The 17,725-nt window shown below is 50.7% G+C and overlaps 2 protein-coding genes across 2 annotated transcripts; both read right to left on the bottom strand.

Annotated features, from left to right (window-relative positions):
• Positions 1-620: 620 nt before the first annotated feature.
• Positions 621-6,517, bottom strand: PHKG1 (phosphorylase kinase catalytic subunit gamma 1). Its single transcript, XM_007452660.1, has 9 exons — positions 6,417-6,517; positions 5,718-5,896; positions 5,233-5,287; positions 2,759-2,824; positions 2,317-2,480; positions 1,854-1,944; positions 1,564-1,717; positions 1,297-1,422; positions 621-918 (listed from the first exon to the last, which is right to left on the bottom strand). Exons 1-9 carry the CDS (start codon positions 6,497-6,499, stop codon positions 673-675), a joined length of 1,164 nt encoding a protein of 387 aa, XP_007452722.1. The 5' UTR covers positions 6,500-6,517; the 3' UTR covers positions 621-672.
• A 4,678-nt stretch (positions 6,518-11,195) lies between these two features.
• On the bottom strand, positions 11,196-16,885 carry CHCHD2 (coiled-coil-helix-coiled-coil-helix domain containing 2). Its single transcript, XM_007452656.1, has 4 exons — positions 16,779-16,885; positions 14,193-14,442; positions 12,723-12,873; positions 11,196-11,486 (listed from the first exon to the last, which is right to left on the bottom strand). The coding sequence occupies exons 1-4, from the start codon at positions 16,826-16,828 to the stop codon at positions 11,476-11,478; spliced, it is 462 nt and encodes a 153-aa protein (XP_007452718.1). The 5' UTR covers positions 16,829-16,885; the 3' UTR covers positions 11,196-11,475.
• Between the last annotated feature and the right edge of the window lie 840 nt (positions 16,886-17,725).

Genomic DNA, 17,725 nt, shown 5'->3' with positions numbered 1-17,725 from the left:
TGGGGTTTCATGCACCTCCGAGGGAACCTAGTTTCCACCGTATGTGAAATGCAGTTCTGTGGGCTCTTTAAAGCACACTGTCAGTCTTAAAAGGGTCTAGGAGAACGACGGATTTACCAGGCGCAACTGTGTATCATGGGAGGCACAGAGTGAATAATACTCCACAAAGACAAAGAGCAGAAGCTTCCCTTTCTATTATTAATTATGTAAGGGCTGCCCTATGCCTCTAAAAACATGGCCCCAGAGAAGAACCTGCTCCCGTGGTGTCACTGGACTTTGTGAGGTCAGTAAAATCTCCTGTGATTGCGATTCTCAGACTGTTCTCTTTCATCCTCACCCTGGGACCCTAAAGGCGGTGCACCGAGTGTCAGTAACTGTGGGCCTCCCTTGAGGACAAGCGGACATGGTGGTATAGCTGGGCAGTGGAGAGGCAGGGTGCTTCTGGTTCTGGACCACAGCTGGTCCCCCACTCCGTGGGCCTGGCTCCAACTGCACTGACCACCGCGTGACGCCTCCAAGAGGGGAGAGTGGCCCCAGCTCCTGGGGTCCGGGCTGGGGCCAAGTGCCCCCTCTGGACAGAGCCCTGCACCCGCTCTCACTCCTGTGCCCTCCATATCGGTGGCTTCTCCTCCCGGCCTGCCCCCCGTCCCACCTGGCCTGCCGGCCTGCCCGTCAGTAGACCTCCTCAGCCAGGGAGAGGAGCACAGCCTTGGGTGTGTTCTCGAAGAGCGCCGCCCGGTTCTGCTGCTGCCCCTTCTTCACCCAGTGGCCATACATCCGGAAAGCGTACGCGTCGATGAGTCGCCGCAGGGGCCGGAGAGCATAGGGGTCTCGGATCATGATCTCCAGGGTCACGGGCTTCACCCGGCGGTACTGGTAGTAGATCCGCACGGAAGCCAGCACCGTCAGGGCGATCACCTGCGGAGGGCCTGGCCTGAGAGCTGGACCTGCCCCGCGGCCTGTTTCCTTCCCGGTCCGTGACGGCAGGCCCTGAGCTTGTTTGCCACGAAGGCTTGTGTGGTTTCTGCTGGGCCTGTCCTAGCGTTCCCGCCTCCCCTCCCCCCGCCCCCCGTTACCCCCATTCCCACCCGACCAGCAGGCGCAGGGCTTAAGGCTGTCGGAGCCAGAAGCCAGAAGTTGAGCTGCAACCATCACAGGGCTGAGCGGGAGGAGAAGGGTGGGTGCTCTGGAAACCCCATGGGCGTAAGGAGTCCCCAAGAAGGGCACCGGGAGCTTGGACTTCAGGGGCCTGCGGCACCCACCCCGGGGCCCTGAGTGGCAGGCGAGCTTAAGTACCTTGAACTTCCCCCGGGGGCTGAAGTGACGCACTTCCTCCACGGTGTACTGCTGGAAGAAGGGATGTGCCAAGGCCTCTTCTGCCGAACAGCGGCCTTTGGGGCTCACCACCAAGAAGCGGGAGACCTGAGAGAACGAGACAGAAGATGTCTATGGGGGGTTCCCTCCTGGCAGGGCCTCCATCCCGTGGCATGCACGGTACACTCCCCTCTCCCCACTGTACGTGCCCCTCGCCTGACCCCCGAGCCAGGAGGCCTTTCCTCTCACCAAGTCCTTCACAGTGTCCGAGTAATCATCCCATTCTGGTGAGCCAAACTGGTAGTTGCCACTCATGATCATCCTCAACATCAGCATCTGCTTGCGGTGCCAGAAAGGTGGGGAGCCGGCCAGCAGCGTGTACATGATGACCCCCGTGCTCCACCTGGCACCAGGCAGCGGGGAGGAAGGCAGGCGGGCCAGCTGTAGCTCCCACCGTGCCCTCCTCCCCAGCCAGGGGCTCCCGGCCATGGGGGCATCCCTGTCCCTACGGGTCACCTCCCTTCCCCCAACACACTCACATGTCCACCTCCTTCCCATAGCCAGGGTGGTTATCATCCATGGAGCACTCAATGATCTCAGGGGCCAGGTAACTGGGGGTCCCACAGACCTCTGCAGGGATAGTTTCCATCAGAAGAGGTCAGCAGAGGCACTTGGAAGAGGAAAGCCCAAAGAGACAATGGAGAAGGAACCGAAGTGGTGGCTGGGCTGGGACTCTCTGAACACGGGCCTGGCCCAGGGCCAAGGGCTGAGGGGTCCTGTGGCCACCCGATGGGGCACCGTCAGTGGCCTGGTCACTTCTAGCTATCCTGGCCTGGAATGCAGGCAGTGGGAACCTGGCTCAGCCCAGTCTGGGGAAGAAACACCCAGCCCTGAAATGGTAGGATTTTTATTTTGTGGGGGAAACCCAGGCAATCTCTGTTCCTAGGAGAGCTGAGGAGAGAGCCTGAGCCCCCGACATGGGCCAAGGCCATGTTACCAGACCTCGCAGTTTCTCTCCTGGCTTCAGCTGGCAGGAAAAGCCAAAGTCTGTGAGCTTGATATTCATGTCATCATCCAAGAGGATGTTCTCAGGTTTCAGATCCCGATGCACGATGTTGAGTTTGTGCAAGGTGAAGATCACCTCCAGCAGGGTTCTCATGATCTTTCTGGGGTGGGACAGGAACAGGTTACTTTCATCTGCTACTCTGCAGGGTCAGGTAACAGGCAGGGACACCAAAGCCCATAAGCCAGCTGGACTGCAAGTCGGGGAGGACTCAAGACAGGCCAGGCCTACCTTGGCTGAGTCAAGGAGGAAAGGAGGCCACCAAAGCCAGCGGAGCACACTGCCGACCCAGACGGGTGCATGCCACGCCTCTTCCGAGACCTCAGCGCCTAAGCAAGGGACTCAGGCCGGAAGTAGGAAGAGGGGCAAGTGGACCCTCACCTGGTTTCCTTCTCGCTCAGGGTGACCTTCTCAGTGAGGTAATCAAAGAGCTCCCCTCTCTTCATCCTGTGGGGACAGAGGGTTTGTAGCTGGATGTGCCCCAAGGCAACCCCCTCCTTACCCTGCTCCCAGAAAACTGTTTCCCACCCTAACACCTCCAGGGGCAAAGTGGGCTGCTCCCCACAAAGGACCAAGGTCTGTGGGGAGGAGCTAGGGAAGTGAGTGGAGAGGCTGTCTCAGAAGGTTGAAAGAAGAACAAGGGAGACTGGGGGCTGGGGGCTGGCACCAGTGCGAAGGTCCCCCCATGTGTGGGAGTGACAGCATGGACTGGGATCCATGAGGGTCAAAATCAGGGTTGTGAGGGGAGAGAGGGAACTTGAGCCACTGGCACAAGGCCCCAGACCCAGATCAGGATGACAGGAGTATCCTGATTTTTCCCAGGAACAAACAGAAGCAACAGTAGTGATGGAAGAACAGTTTTACCTATTTTAGGATTTCTTAGGATTAAGAATTGTGGTTCCATTTTCTCACTTGGGATGATCTAGAAAGAGGTTTCTGCTAGAATCATCTAGTTATACCCTGAAGGGCAATTTGGGGCAGCATTAAAAATAGCTTCCCCAAGCAACTCCTTCAAAGGCTAGAGACATTTGAGCTGCCCCCAAGGGCTCTACGGGACAGTGCCACCGAATGGAGTTGAGACAGCTAGAGCTGGGCAAGTCTGGAGGGGTCCTAGGAACGTCTCCTTTGGTTAAATAGGAAAGGTGCATCCTGCCTGCCCCTCCAGGAAAAGCAGGGCCCAAGGGAAGAATTCTGGCCAGTATCTGAGGGAGGCAAGAAAATCCTTGAACTTAACTGGTGGGACGGGGAGTTGAGTTCTGTTTGAGGAGGAACCCAGAAATGACAGAAGTGAGCCTGGTTTCATACACAATTGGTACTGTGTCCCCAAAAGGCAGTGTGTGCCTCCAGTTTTGATCACTTTAATTCCATTGTAAACACGCTAGGAGAACTCACTAATAGCAGCAGCAGCAAAAAGATTTACCAGTCAACACTGGGACCCCGGCAAGGTCCATCAGCAGGCTCTTGCCTTCCTGGAGCTGGTGGTTGAATTGTATACACAGACCAAGTTAAATTGCGTGCGTCTCCAAGAAAAACTTAACACTGCACGTGTTTAGTATGGCTACAAAATGAAGTGTTCCAGCAATACAAAATCTGCTTGAATAATCTTCTCAAAGCTAGTCCCTAAATTAGCAGTTATGTATGGAGAAGTCAAGACAGCTCTCCAACGATTCCTGCAACAGAGGTGTGTGTTCTTTAGTGAGGACTCCAATGGAGCGGGGGCGTGGGAGCTGGAGAGTTCCCTTCCTTGGGAACCTTTTCCAGTAACAATGGTAAGAAGTCTGAGTGCACGGTTCACAGAGCACTTTGTGTTGTTCGAATTTGATGCTTGGAGCCTGGTGAGATGGACAGTATCTTTTTTCCTTTCCTGAGAAAACAGAAGCTCTCCCAGCTAAAAGGCCCACTGGTCCCTGGGGGCAGAGGGCCCTGTGACAAGGAGCTCATCTCAATAGCCCGTTGGTGCACAAGCAGGGGAATAGTGACACCTTGCCGTTGATGCTCCTGCTGACGACAACGACGATGATGTCAATCTTTGAACCACAACCCAAATACAATCTCTACCACCTGTCTCCCTGGTGGGCCTCTTGCCCCCATATCGCTGGCTTCCTCCTTTCCACTCTTGCCCCTTACAGTCAGTGGGACCCTTTATAAAAGTAAGTCAGATCACATCACCCTCCTGCTCTCGGCCCTCCAAAATTCTTACCTCCAAAATGCCTGCATAATCTGCTTTTTGGTACTGACCGACCTTGCATCCTGCCATCGCCACAGGCTTGCTCCACTCCTCCATCCTGACTCGCTTGCCGAGGCTCAAACATGCCAAGCCCACCCGGCAGGGCCCCTGCTCTGGCCGTTCCCTCTGCTAGAGGTCTCCTTCTCCAGGACCTTCATCCAGGTCTCTGCTCAGGTCACCTCCTGGAGAGCATTCCCTGCCCACTCCCTCTGACCCCCGCTCAGCTTTACATATATGTGTATAACTCTGTGTGTGTTTTATGACTTGACTGCTTTCTGTTTACGCCCTGTGCAAATTAGTGCATGAAGTAGGACTGCGTATCCTCAACGTCTAGAATAAGTATTGAATGACCACCATGGTCATCATCATGGTAGTTCACAATTATTAGCATTTACATTGTGCCAGTCACTGTGCCATTATTACTCCTGCAATACCGATGGGAAAGCTGATACTGACAGAAATCATCCAGCCCATAAGTGATGGACCCAGGATTTAAAACCTGGCAGCCTGACTCCAGGGGCTGGTCTGCCTAAAGCGTCTGTGACCTTATTTGGCATCCACGGTGTAAGGGGCGGGTGGGGGACTACAATAGAAGCCTCTCCAATAGGCCCCAGGCCTGGGTACTTACAGATCAAACACCAAGAAGAAGAAAGTGTTGGTCTCGTAAGTGTCCTTCAGCTGTACTGAAATGGAAATGGCTCGCTTGTCTCAGGCAACAGAGGGACCCAGGAGGGGGCAGTGGAGGCGCCGGGGGCAAGGGGACTAAGGCTGCTGTGGCCGGACTCAGAAGCTGGAAGGGGTATCGCGATGGTGTTCAAAGGAGGCGCACCAGAGGAGGGGGCACCCAGGGACTTCACACTCCCATTCCCACACCTGCACCCAGCCCTGCCTGTCACCCCTTCTGTGGGGCTGGAAGAGGGGGCTTAGAGCTGACTCCCGAGAGCAGTGAGGGTGGAGCCGGGAGCCTCAAGCCTCTGGGCACTGGGCTTTCAGGGCCTCGGGGTGCCACTCTGGTGCTTCTGGCTCGCTGCACTGGGGCCACACTCCCCGGCTTGGGTTATCAGAGCACACCCATGGCAGGGCACCGCGCCGCGGCTCGGGGCCGTCACTCACTGATGTTGGGGTGTCCTGAGACCTTGCGCAGGATGTCCACCTCCTTCTGCGTGGCCTCTCGCAGCTCCTGCACCTCCTCGGAGCTGAAGCTGCCCCCACCTGTGACGTCGATGATCTTCACAGCGTACTCCTGGCATGTGGGCTTGTGGATGCAGCGCCTGACAACGCTGCTCACTCCCCTTGGGGTGCAGAGGACAGATCATCCCCGGGGCCCCTCACCCCAGGGGGAGGCCCAGATCCAGGCCACGGCAGAGATGTCCTGCCTTGTCCCCCAACTCCCTGTGAGCTTTGGGGGATGGTAGGATGAAGAAGGCACAGAGAGGGCAATTTGCCTGGAGCCCAAGAGGACGAAGCCTGTTCTGGGGCCTCCTAACTCCTAGTTCAGCGCTCTTTCTCGGCACGGAGGAAGAAGCTGTACCCTCTCAGGGCCATAAGCTTCTCTCTGACACCTGATTCCTGACCCTGGCCCCAAACTGGGGGAGCTCTTGGCTGGGAGAGGTCTCTAATCTGGGTGCTCTTATACCCGCTTCCTCCATCCTGGTGCAGGAGGGCAGGACCCCGAACTGAGAGTTTCTCCAAGTGGACAGCGCTTTCAGGATGGAAATGGGGTCCGTGCTCAGGGTCAAGCAGAGATTGATCCCGCCCGCAGTGCCGGCTAGTGCCCAGGACAGAACTTCATGGGGAAGGTCCGGGCCTTACCTGCCCAGGATCTCCTTGGGCTCGTAGTTCTCATAGAAGCTCTGTGCGGAATGGGAGTCCGGCAGTGTCTTGTACTGGGTCATGTTCAGCTCCTTAAAGAGGGGAACAGAAAGAAACGGTCAGCCTTCCTGAGCTGGGGGATGTGCTCTTTGAGGGCTGAAACCGTTTCTCCCTTTTTTTTTTTGGCTGCACCACACAGCATGTGGGATCTTAGTTCCTTCCTCTGGTAACCAGGCACCCAGCAGAACCAGGGGTCGAACCCGTGCCCCCTGCACTGGAAGTGCAGAGTCTTAACCACTAGACCGCCAGGGAAGTCCCTCTCCCTCACCTTTGTATTTCCTGGCATCGGTCTGGCCTCTTGTGAATATTCGAAATAAATATTTATGATTTTTTTCAAAAAGCTTTGGCAAGAGCCTAACTTGCTTCTCCCCACTGGCTGTAAGCTCTCGTGACCCCAGGTGACCATGTGGCTCCCGGCATGTTCTCGTTGTTAGTTGTTGCTCCCCGGTAGGAGCAACAGATGGGCAGCCAGGCCCAAGCCCAGGCTCGAGGCAGGAATCAGGCCACCGGGCTGCAAGGTTAGTTCTGACAGGGCCAGCACACGCTTGAGTTTAGAAAGCACCACCGAGAAACTCTGCGAAGGACAAATTAAAGTGCTCTTTCCTTTCCTCTTTGAGGCGATGAGGCTGGTCCTGCTTTTCCTCGGCCTGCTCTCTGCACTTCTGGAAAAGGTGAGAAGCTTCATGGTTTCATTTTCAAATATGCTGCGCCCATAACCTCTCCTTATCTCCCCCACTTGTAACTGTCCTACCCAGAAAACACCCCTCCTTCTGCAACAGCCTTGCTGTGCTTCCCACTGATGCTTCCTCACCCATTCTGCCCTTAGTTTTTGTGATCACTGTCCCTCCTTCACCCTTCCTCCCTCCCTCCCTCCCTCCCTCCTTCCTCCTTCCTTTCTTCCTTTCATACTCTGAGAGGTACTGTGCCAGGTGCTCTGAGGGATGCAGAGTTTGATGGGTGAGTCCTGGTCCCAGCCTCTGGTATCACTTGTTCTCTCATCTCTATCCCACCGTGATCATCTCTAGATCATCCCAACCATCCCTCGCCACTGTGCCCAGTGCAGGTGTGTCGCAGGTGCTGCTCTGTAGATATAAGTCAATGGCTGGAGGTGTCCCTTTGGTCCAGGTTCCTGCCAGCAGGATGGTCACGTCCTCAGAATGCCCTGTGTCCTACCTAATGATGGCCATTGAGCCCTGAGTGGTCCTGCTGCAGTGTGGGGCAGAACGGAGCCAGGACACTCAGGCCTAGACCCAGAGGAGCTGGCCGGCTTTGCTTCAGGAACATAGAGGCCACTGGGTACGGAACTCCTATACCACACAGAGGATTTGAGGAATGGAGAAAATGCTGTACCAACAGGAAGAGGGGCAGATAGAAAATGGGCACGAGCTGCCTCTCAGCAGGGCCAAAGATGCCTCTGGTCCCATTTCCACCGCCCTTTCTGGGTCCAAGAAGGTCTGGCCTGTCAAAGAGGCCCATTTGCTGACCAGCCGAGCAGCAGCCCTGGCTGCCTCAGGACAGGCTGGCTGTTCCAGGAAGGCTGGTGTCCCCACTGCTGGGTGCCTGGTTACCAGAGGAAGGATTAGAATAACACCAGTCTCCTCTGCCAGCAGCAGGCTCTGGAGCTGTCTCTGCTCCACCCCCGTCAGCAACCCCAGCTGAGCACTGGAGTGTCTGTTCCCCATAAAAACGAGCTCAATTCCTGGTAAGCCGTTTAAAGTTCCCACGAGGGGCATCTGTTCCCCCTCCTCCCCCCCACCTCCCAAAGCTGGGTAAGGAAAGGTCTCTCTCTTCCTGCAGCCCTCCCTGCACAGACAGTGTATGTGGACCCAGCCCGGGATGCCGTCCCATCGGGGCCCGTTCCCTGGCACAACCAGCCCCACTGAGCCCCAGCAGCACTCCCTTCTCCTGGGGTGGGCGGCGGAGGTCTATCTTGCCTCATCCCCTTGCTCTAGGCCTAACCTGGGGCCAACTTCGCGCCTCTGTCCACTGCCCCTGCCTGCATTCCCCATGCCTTACCGAAGATGCCTTTGGAAAGGGTCCCCAAACAGGAGTAGGTAGCCTGGTCCTTTTTGGAACATGACATCCCTCCCTGAAACTTAGAGAATCAGAGCTGCCACTCTTCTGGGCCCATGTGCCTTCAGAAGCAGGGAGAGGTGGGTCTAAGGGATGTGGGGGGTTCTGTCTTCCCTATGCCACAGCCTCTCCTGCTCCCCACACAGCTACTCACCTCTATGTCCTCGCAGGCCCTGGAATGAACGTGACAGGAATCCCAGAGGTCCAGGAGCCCCCTGGGGACAGGGGACAACAGAGGGCTGAAGCGTGTCCCGAGCCGACGCTTGTGGCCAGAACAGGATATCTTGCTGCTCTTCCTTCAGGCTTTGCTACTTGAGGACGGAAGGCTGATGTGCCAAAAATAAATCCCAGCTGCAAAGCTGGGGTGCAGGCCAAGGCTCAGCGTGACAGTGCACGAGTTGGGGCCAAGGCTCAGCAGGGGTGACCTCTGGTGGAGGGTGAGGGAAGCTCCGGTGGCCTGGGAGCAGGCAGGACAGCACAAGGCGACCCATCTTCCCTCTGGAGCTCACTCAACCTCCAGGCTTAGAGGAGATAAAGCCAGCTTGCTGGGAACATGCTGGCTTCTCTGGGAGCCATTCCTGTGTGTGCTGAGAGCAGAGCCCTGGAGACACCCCAGCACACTGGTGTGCCCACTCTGCAGCCCTGGCTGCTACAGGGACCCGCTCAACTACGGTTTGTGTGGCTGCCTGACCCAATGCAGACCTCAAAGGCTAGGTAACATTCCCCTCCAGACTCCATCTCTGATCTGCCTCCATTTCATCCTTAACTTCAGCCTGCAGTTTCTAATGAGAGGAGTTCCATGTGCCAGGAAAAGCACATGGGCTCTAACTGTGTGTGGCTTTAGGCTGTTTGGGTGAGGATCCTCATCGGTGTGAGTCTAGCTTAAGAGGCTGAGAGTTGGAAATAACGTACGCAACAAGCTGGCACACAAGTAGACACTTTTTAAATGCTCACCCTCATTCTAAAGCTACCTGTTCTTCAAACCCCTAGTTCTTCTAATATACCAAAGGGGTAACACACTGCTTCATAGAGGTGCTGAGCCCACAAAAACCCATTTAATGAGCATTTTACAATGTACTTCATATGCACTCTCATTGGGCCCCCAAAACCCTGGTATTAAGCCAACTTTAGAGAGAACGTGACTTGCTCGATGAGGTGAGTAGGAGGGCCTAGGTGAACCTCAGATGTAGGCTCACGTGCTCTTTCCATTGTATCACGCTCGCCATCTCTTCCACTCTGGGGAAATACTTTGCTGAACTGCTATATAGGAGTTGGTAAATGACTTTGTCCCTATCCTTAAAGGCCTCCAGCTTATCGAGATGCAACATCTGGTTCCAAAGATGAAAACACTGAATTCTCCTTTTACTTACTGTCAATAGCCTTTTTCCCCGATTCTAAGCTGTAGATGCCTGCTGGCTTACACTTTCAATACATGACAAAAATCCCTTCTGACTTTAGGGCAAAAGGCCAATACACCTGGTGGAATATTCCCTGTGACCTTCTCTGTGTAGCCATGGCTCCCACCAGAGGCAGGCCAGGTCAGCCAGACTCTTGCATTCTATTGTCAGTGGTTCATTTTCCTTTGATTCAGTGATTCAACCATATTTGGGTATCCACCATAGAGCATCACGCCTTAGACATAAGGGGTGTTAACACTATGAACTCAGAAGTCCTGAGCCTTTAGGAAAATGGGCAAAAGCCCACTGATGAACCCAGGAGGGAATATGCTGGGGGACTGGCCAGTAGTGAATTGTCTGTGGTCATTTAGGTCCTTGAGCAAGGTAGTCTTGGCCTCTTTCAGGAAGTGAATGATTAGGTACAGAATGGAGCACTCTAAGAACACCGCTGAGGACGAGGTAACAACTAAATAATTCACTTACTCAACAGCACTTCACTTACCTTGCAGTAACAGAGAGGAAAAAAAAAATCAGATAATGGAAACTCTGAAAGGTATATTTGAAAGTAGGAAAACTGCAGAGCATAATGGAGACTGGAGGTCAACTCCCAGAAGTAAATGAAATTTTGAGCTCTTTGTGAGGGATGGAGCTGGGTTCACTTTTTAAAAAAATGATGCACCCCAAATTGAGTCCAACATGAACTTAAGACAGCTTGGAGAGGGCAACTTGAGTCTTTCAGGAAGAGGAAGCTACAATGCCTTAAGTAGAATAAAAACATCTGCAGGGAAACTGCCTATATTAAGAGAATGAATTTTCATCTCCAACCAATAAATTGGATAATCTAGGTTAACAATGACGTGTAGTGCTGACCTGGCCACAGGGAGCCCACACATGTAATGGGTCTGCTCCCACATTTCCTTTATCATTCACCTGATTACAAGTTAGTATTTTAGTTTCATTACTGCTCAGTTTACTGAAGATTGGCTCCAAAGGCCTGTAGCACCTGGAATCTTTTTAATGAGCAGCACGCTTGCTAGGGAGCTACTCCTTCCATAACTATTTCTCTACCAAAGCTCCTCAGGAAGCTCTGCCAGATGCTCCAGGCGGCCACTACTTTAATATCCAGAGACTACAGACTAGATACACTTAAAAACATGTAGAGACAACTGTGTTCTTCTGCAAAATGCATTCTGTTCAGCATGTGTATACCATGTATGATTTATAACCTTATACTTAAGAGACACATTTGGAAATAAAATCACTTTATTCTAATTAATTCACAAACAAAAGCATGTTTAAGAGGCCACACAAACATCCGCCCAGCCCCAAACTCAATATCATCTCAGTGAGCTTCTATATGGTGAGAATACCCTCTTCCACTGCAATCCTGAAGCACAAAAGCTATTAATGATTGAGGAGCTAAACTGGTGGCTTCACACTTTATATCTTCACTATCAATTATATTTTTAATGCTAAATCAACGTGGTCATGAGAGATGATTTTTCATGCCTTCAACTGGAACTTCTTGATTAAGCTAATCCTGCAAACAGAAAAGGTTTGTTAGAAGAGCACTAGCTACATATTCTCAACAAAACCGAAGTCCTCCAAATTATGAAAGCAGGGATGAAGCCCAAGGTTATTAGTTTCTTTCATAAGCTGTTTAAGGCTGCAACCAATAAAACTTCAACTCTACACTTTGAAGCAGAAATATAGTTACTTTGGTATTAGACATGGTTTCATCAAAGACTTCTGATAAACTTGGCCATGCAATCTCTTAACTCCACAGTTCAACCACCTATAAGGATTAACTTCTCCCCTATCCCTATTTCCTACATAAATGAAGGTGGGGAACTTTGAGAACCATTAGCCCAGACCAGGGTTTTAAAACATTTTTCTGTAAAGAATCAGGTAAATACTTTTCTCTTTGTGGGCCATATAGTCTCTGTCACAACTGCTCAACTCTTCCTTTGCCATGGAAAACAGCCATACACAACACCTAAATGAACAGGAGATGGCTGTGTTTCAATAAAATTACTTACAGAAACAGGTGTCAGGATGGCTTTGGTAAAGGGACCATAGGTGGTCAACCTCTGGCCTAGACCAATTCAGTATAAGAAGCCTGAAAAATGACTCTGTATATATTAAATATACTGTGACTCCATGAGAATCAACTCTAGATTTATCCACAAAAACCCTTTCTAAGTTTCTAAATAAAATCTGCAGAACTATAAATAAATAAATAAATAAAAACGCAGGTGGGAAAATGAAAATAATCAATTAATAGATGGTGAACTCTTAGATTGATAGGAGGAAATCACACAAAAACAAGTTGACTGCCAACATTCCAGAGAACTTAAATCTCTAAGTCCCACTGAGGGATTTAATAAACTTGTCTCTCTCAAATAAGGTGTGCAGAATGACAATGCTCTATCAGATCTTGTGCTCATTCCTGGACTTTGGTGAAATCGGCACTAAGGCTATGCAATAACCACAATAAGATCTTGGCACACTAATCTATACCCGCCTAAAAAAGAATCAGATTCAGAACGTAACTGAATCTGATTCTTCCTTAAGCAGGTAAAAGCCTAATATAATGACTAGAAAACTCTGGACCAGCTCCTTGTTAGATTATTTTTAGAGTAATTTAAACAAAATCTCCTCTAATTTGTCAGTTTAATTTATTAAACACAGACTCCCTAAGTTTTATTAGGTTCAAGGGTACCATTCAGTGAATTAAGCAGATGCAAGTTCAACCATGGATTGATGTATCACCTACCGTTCGCCAGTCTGCACTGTTTCAGCACCTCACTGAAACCTTCACAAAGCTTAAGGTCACCCTGGTTCTGGGCACACTCCAAAAACTGTTTCACCTCAAAAAAGCATGGGCCATTCTGCTGCTGCTGTGCCAGTTGGGCTCCCTGAGGCTCCTGCAAAGGCATAACATTCAGGACTGTTACGAAAGGAAATCAGAGACTTCCCTGGTGGCGCAGCAGTTAAGAATCTGCCTGCCAATGCAAGGTACCCGGGTTCGAGCCCTGGTCTGGGAAGATCCCACATGCCACAGAGCAACTAAGCCTGTGCGCCACAACTACTGAGCCTGCACTCTAGGGCCCATGAGCCACAACTACTGAGCCCGTGAGCCACAACTACTGAGCCCGCGTGCCTAGAGCCCGTGCTCTGCAACAAGAAGCCACTGTAATGAGAAGCAGAGTAGCCCCCGCCCGAAGCCTGTGCACAATGAAGAGGAGCCCCCACTCGCCGCAACTAGAGAAAGCCCACGCGCAGCAACGAAGACCCAACGCAGCCAAAAATAAATGAATGCATGAATGGAAATCAGACTTATACCCGAACAAAGAGCAATAACCACTCTTTGAGGTTAACTGGGGGAACAGAACTAGAACCAGATGCAAATTAAAGTTTCTATCTAATAACATGGACAGTGAAAAAAATTAAAGGCAGAAAGAAATGAGCTTTAACAAAAATCCCAGTTGTCATTAGAAAGATTCGTGAACAAAGATGCAAATAAAGTGGTTATCTGGGCATCTAAAGACCAGTGGTTCAATGATGTTTCATGGAGGAAAAAAATGGGCCTACTACAGAAAAAGAGATGGATGATAGTTTTAAGTACATCAGAAATACAATAGAGTATACAGCCATGCTCCTTAGAGGAGAAAATTCACATATCTCAGAAAGAAGGGCAGTGGCAAATATCAGGTAAGAGATGAGAGAGCACAGAGCCATTAAAAAGATTTCTAAACACTCAACAAAGATTGAGACTGAATCAGTTAAGTGTGACCATGACGAACTAAACAAAACATATATATGTATATGTGTATATATTCATATTCATTCATTCATTCACTCATTCATTTATTTATGCCAGGCCACACGGCTTCTAGGGTCTTAGTTCCCCAACCAGGGATTGAACCCCGGGCCCACAACAGTGAAAGTGGCAAGTCTTAACCACTGGACCACCCGGGAATTCCCCAAAATATTTCAAATCAGGGGAAAGTGGCTGTTTGACAGTCCATCAGGTTGAACTGCCACAATTCTACTCCTTGAGAAGAAATACCATTTGTCCAGGACTCTCTGACGCTGGCCTAAGTAAGGTACTAACGCAACTGCTGCCAAATATGGATAAACCATTCTCCACAGGTGGAGACAGTCCCAATACATAAGTCACTTACAACTAACTAGGTTTTCTTATAAAATACACCACCGAAGAGAATGCTGCCCCAAATCTTACCTGATAAGTGATGTCAGGCCTTGAGGGCTCAGCATTACTTCCTCCACTGAAGCCACCAGCGATGGCATGACCCAGAGTGTGGCCGACGGCAGAACCCACAGCCACGCCGGCTGCAGTGGTTGCCATCTGGGCCATCAGACCTGGCTGCCGGGGAGCAGCAGCAGGTGAGCCAACAGCAGATGGTGGAGCCGCTGCTGGTGGCTGAGCTGCGGGCGCTGGCCTGGGCGCAGTTCTCATCTGAGGCGCCCGGCTGTGAAAGAAAGGAACAGAAGGTATAAAGTTCCCACTCCCAACCAAGTTTGGAAATTGCCAACTTTTTTTTTAAAAATAAATCCAATGGGATATTAAGTCGATGCTATATTCTTTTTTTAAAAAAATAATATTTATTTATTTGGCTGTGCGGGTCTTAGTTGCAGCACGCGGGATCTTCGTTGCAGCACGCGGGATCTTCGTTGCAGCATGTGGAATCTTCAGTTGCGGCATGAGGGATCTAGTTCCCTGACCAGGGACTGAACCCAGGCCCCCTGCATTGGGAGCACGGAATCTTAACCACTGGACCATCAGGGAAGTCCCAGGAAACTGTCAACTTAAATAAACAAACAAAAAAACGAAAACCCCTTGTATATTAAAATAACCTCAGGATTTCATTTTAAATTATTAAACCAAATACTATATACATACAAGAAAACCTTACAGAACACAATTCCCTGTTTACATCATTTTCTCTTTAACCTTTTACGGTTGTAATCACCAAGTATAAACGCTTTTTTCCCTGCTTTTTTCCAACCATTTCCATGTATTCACAAAGTCTATAGTATCTTTAGAGAACACAGTTATTCCAATGTCATAAAAATCAATATAACTGTTAATGAGACAAAAGCCTCTACCTTCGTGGAGCTGACATCCTACTGAGGGATCAAATAAATGCTAAGAAAAAAATATTGAGAGAAGGCAGCATGTTGTGGAATGCTGCAATTTTAGGACAGTCAAGGGAGGTCTCACTGAGCTGGTAACAACTGAATGAACACGGAAAGATAGTCATCTTGGCAAATAAACTTAATCGAATTCCTTCATTTTTCAGATTAGAAAACTGAAGCCCAGTAAGTGGAAGTGACTTGCCTGAACTGTTATACCTAAACTGATTTCAACTATTTCCCATCTGTAGAACATTTGGATGCCTTCAAAATTTCACTAGTATGTCCAATGTTGCTCCAAAATTCTTTCACACAGATTATACCAACTCTGCATTTCTATTTTATTTTTTTTGCTGTACGGGGGCCTCTCACTGTTGTGGCCTCTCCCGTTGCGGAGCAACAGGCTCCGGACGCGCAGGCTCAGCGGCCATGGCTCACGGGCACAGCCGCTCCGCGGCACGTGGAATCTTCCCGGACCGGGGCACGAACCCGTGTCCCCTGTGTCGGCAGGCGGACTCTCAACCACTGCGCCACCAGGGAAGCCCCAACTCTGCACTTTTAGATTGTGGTTTCCCTTCCTTTGGATAGCAGCATCTTTCCATTACGTGAACTCCTTCCCTACGCTCCTAGTACGCAGTTTGAACACAATTCACCTTAGTCTAGAGAAGCAACGTGGTCCTCTGCTAAATGTCCTGAATTTGTCACCGGATAACTCAGGTCTGAGACCGGGCTTCTCTACTTATTGGTGGCATGACCTTAGCCAAGTCACTTATTCTGAGTCTCCAGTTTCCTTATTCCTGTAAAACAGGAAAATATCTACCTCTGAGGCTATCAGGAGGTACAACTGGCAGTACATTTTACAAGTATTTTATCAACTAGAAAACGTCATGTACACGTGAGGCCTTAGTGACTGTGTCCCCTACTGGGCAGAGCCCTTAGAAAAAAAATGATGAAAATGCTCCTGGAAGGTGCTCAAAGATTATTTACTGAATTGAAATACGATCGTTTCTCCTGATTATACTACCTTACACTATTTTTTCTATTTAAAAAAAATTTTATTTATTTAATTTACTTATTTTTGGCTGCATTGGGTCTCCATTGCTGCGCGTGGCCTTTCTCTAGTTGCCGCGAGGGGGGGCTACTCTTCATTGTGGTGCGCGGGCTTCTCATTGCGATGGCTTCTCTTGTTGTGGAGCATGGGCTCTAGGCACAAGGGCTTCAGTGGTTGTGGCGTGCGGGCTTCAGAAGTTGTGGCGCACAGGCCCAGTAGCTCCGCGGCACGTGGGATCCTCCCGGACCAGGGCTCGAACCCGCATCCCCAGCACTGGCAGGCGGATTCTTAACCACTGCGCCACCAGGGAAGCTCTTCTTGCTATTTTAGACGTTTCAGCCAGATTACACTTAGGAATGTCCGTTTCTTTCTAGAAGTGGCCTGTTTTAACTTAAAATGGACTCTAAGTATTTTAAGTAATAATTCATGGACATTCCAAATTAGCAAGTTTGCCACTAACGTGAAAACTAGCCAAAGCCCTACAACCAGCTTGCGGCGACCGGATGCGGGCCCACGCCGCCCCAGCCTTCGGACACCCCAGCCCCCGCCGCCCCGAGGCCCAGCGCAACCTCCCTCTGCGTCACGGCGCCGGCAGGGCCCCAAACCTCGCGGTGGCCTCACCTGGCCGGAGGGGCTACGCGGGAAGTGCGGCTTCGGCTTCCACGAGGCATCTTAAATGCGCGACGGAGCAGGGTGTACAGGCGCGAGACTCGCAAGAGACCCTGGCTGCTTCTACGACGAGCGAGAGAGGAAGTCGGAAGGCGGGGCTGGACTCAGCGCGCGGCCAATCAGAGCACAGGCAGAGGCCTTCCTTTCGCCGACGTCTCCGCGGGTCTGAAGGTCACAGGAAGAGCAGGACGTCATGGCGGCGCCTTGTCGTGCACGGTTTACGTCAGGAGCTCGGCGCCAGGACTGTTTAGAAAACCGGAAGTGGCCGTGGTGGTTGTGCAGATCTTGTCCTCCGAGCTTAACGCGAGTCACAACCGCTAGCTGTTTGCTTCCTAGGGCATAAGGACCGTCGCTACTACCGTCAAACGTTTGCCTTATTAACATGGTAGGTCAGCTCCAATCTTGAGTAAGTCAGAGCTCTGGCGTGATTGTCGCTGGACCTTAGGCCCGTTACTTAACCTTTCTCACCATTAAGTTACTCATTTGGGTAAATATTTTTTGAGGCACAATGTGGGCACATAATAAGACGGAAAACCTTAGGGATCGACAGAGCTGAGTTGGTTCTACTTGTATTTTGTCCGTGGATCCAGTCAACAAAAGTTAAATTCAGACAGTAATAATGCCTTACATTGATGTATTTCATACATTTTCAAACCCCTTTCATATATTATAGAATTTGTGCCCGTAATTGGTATGGTATTCGTTCACTGATAATTAAGTGAGATGTTCTGAATGATCTCCAAGTGCTAGATAGGTTCTGGAGATAGAGCAGGAAATAAGACTATCTCCGAGGAGTTTAAATTCAGGGAGGCAAGAGACAAACACCTACATAAATTAGATGGTGGTGATATGAAGCGAAAGCAGGGTAAGGGTGGTAGGGAGTTAGGGGTTGGAGAGGG

The sequence above is a fragment of the Lipotes vexillifer genome, unplaced genomic scaffold (assembly GCF_000442215.2).
Source record: "Lipotes vexillifer unplaced genomic scaffold, Lipotes_vexillifer_v1.1 scaffold426, whole genome shotgun sequence".
NCBI classification, from domain to species: Eukaryota; Metazoa; Chordata; class Mammalia; order Artiodactyla; family Lipotidae; genus Lipotes; species Lipotes vexillifer.
The sequence above is the reverse complement of the archived record's forward strand: the minus strand, read 5'-3'. Positions and strand labels throughout refer to the sequence as shown.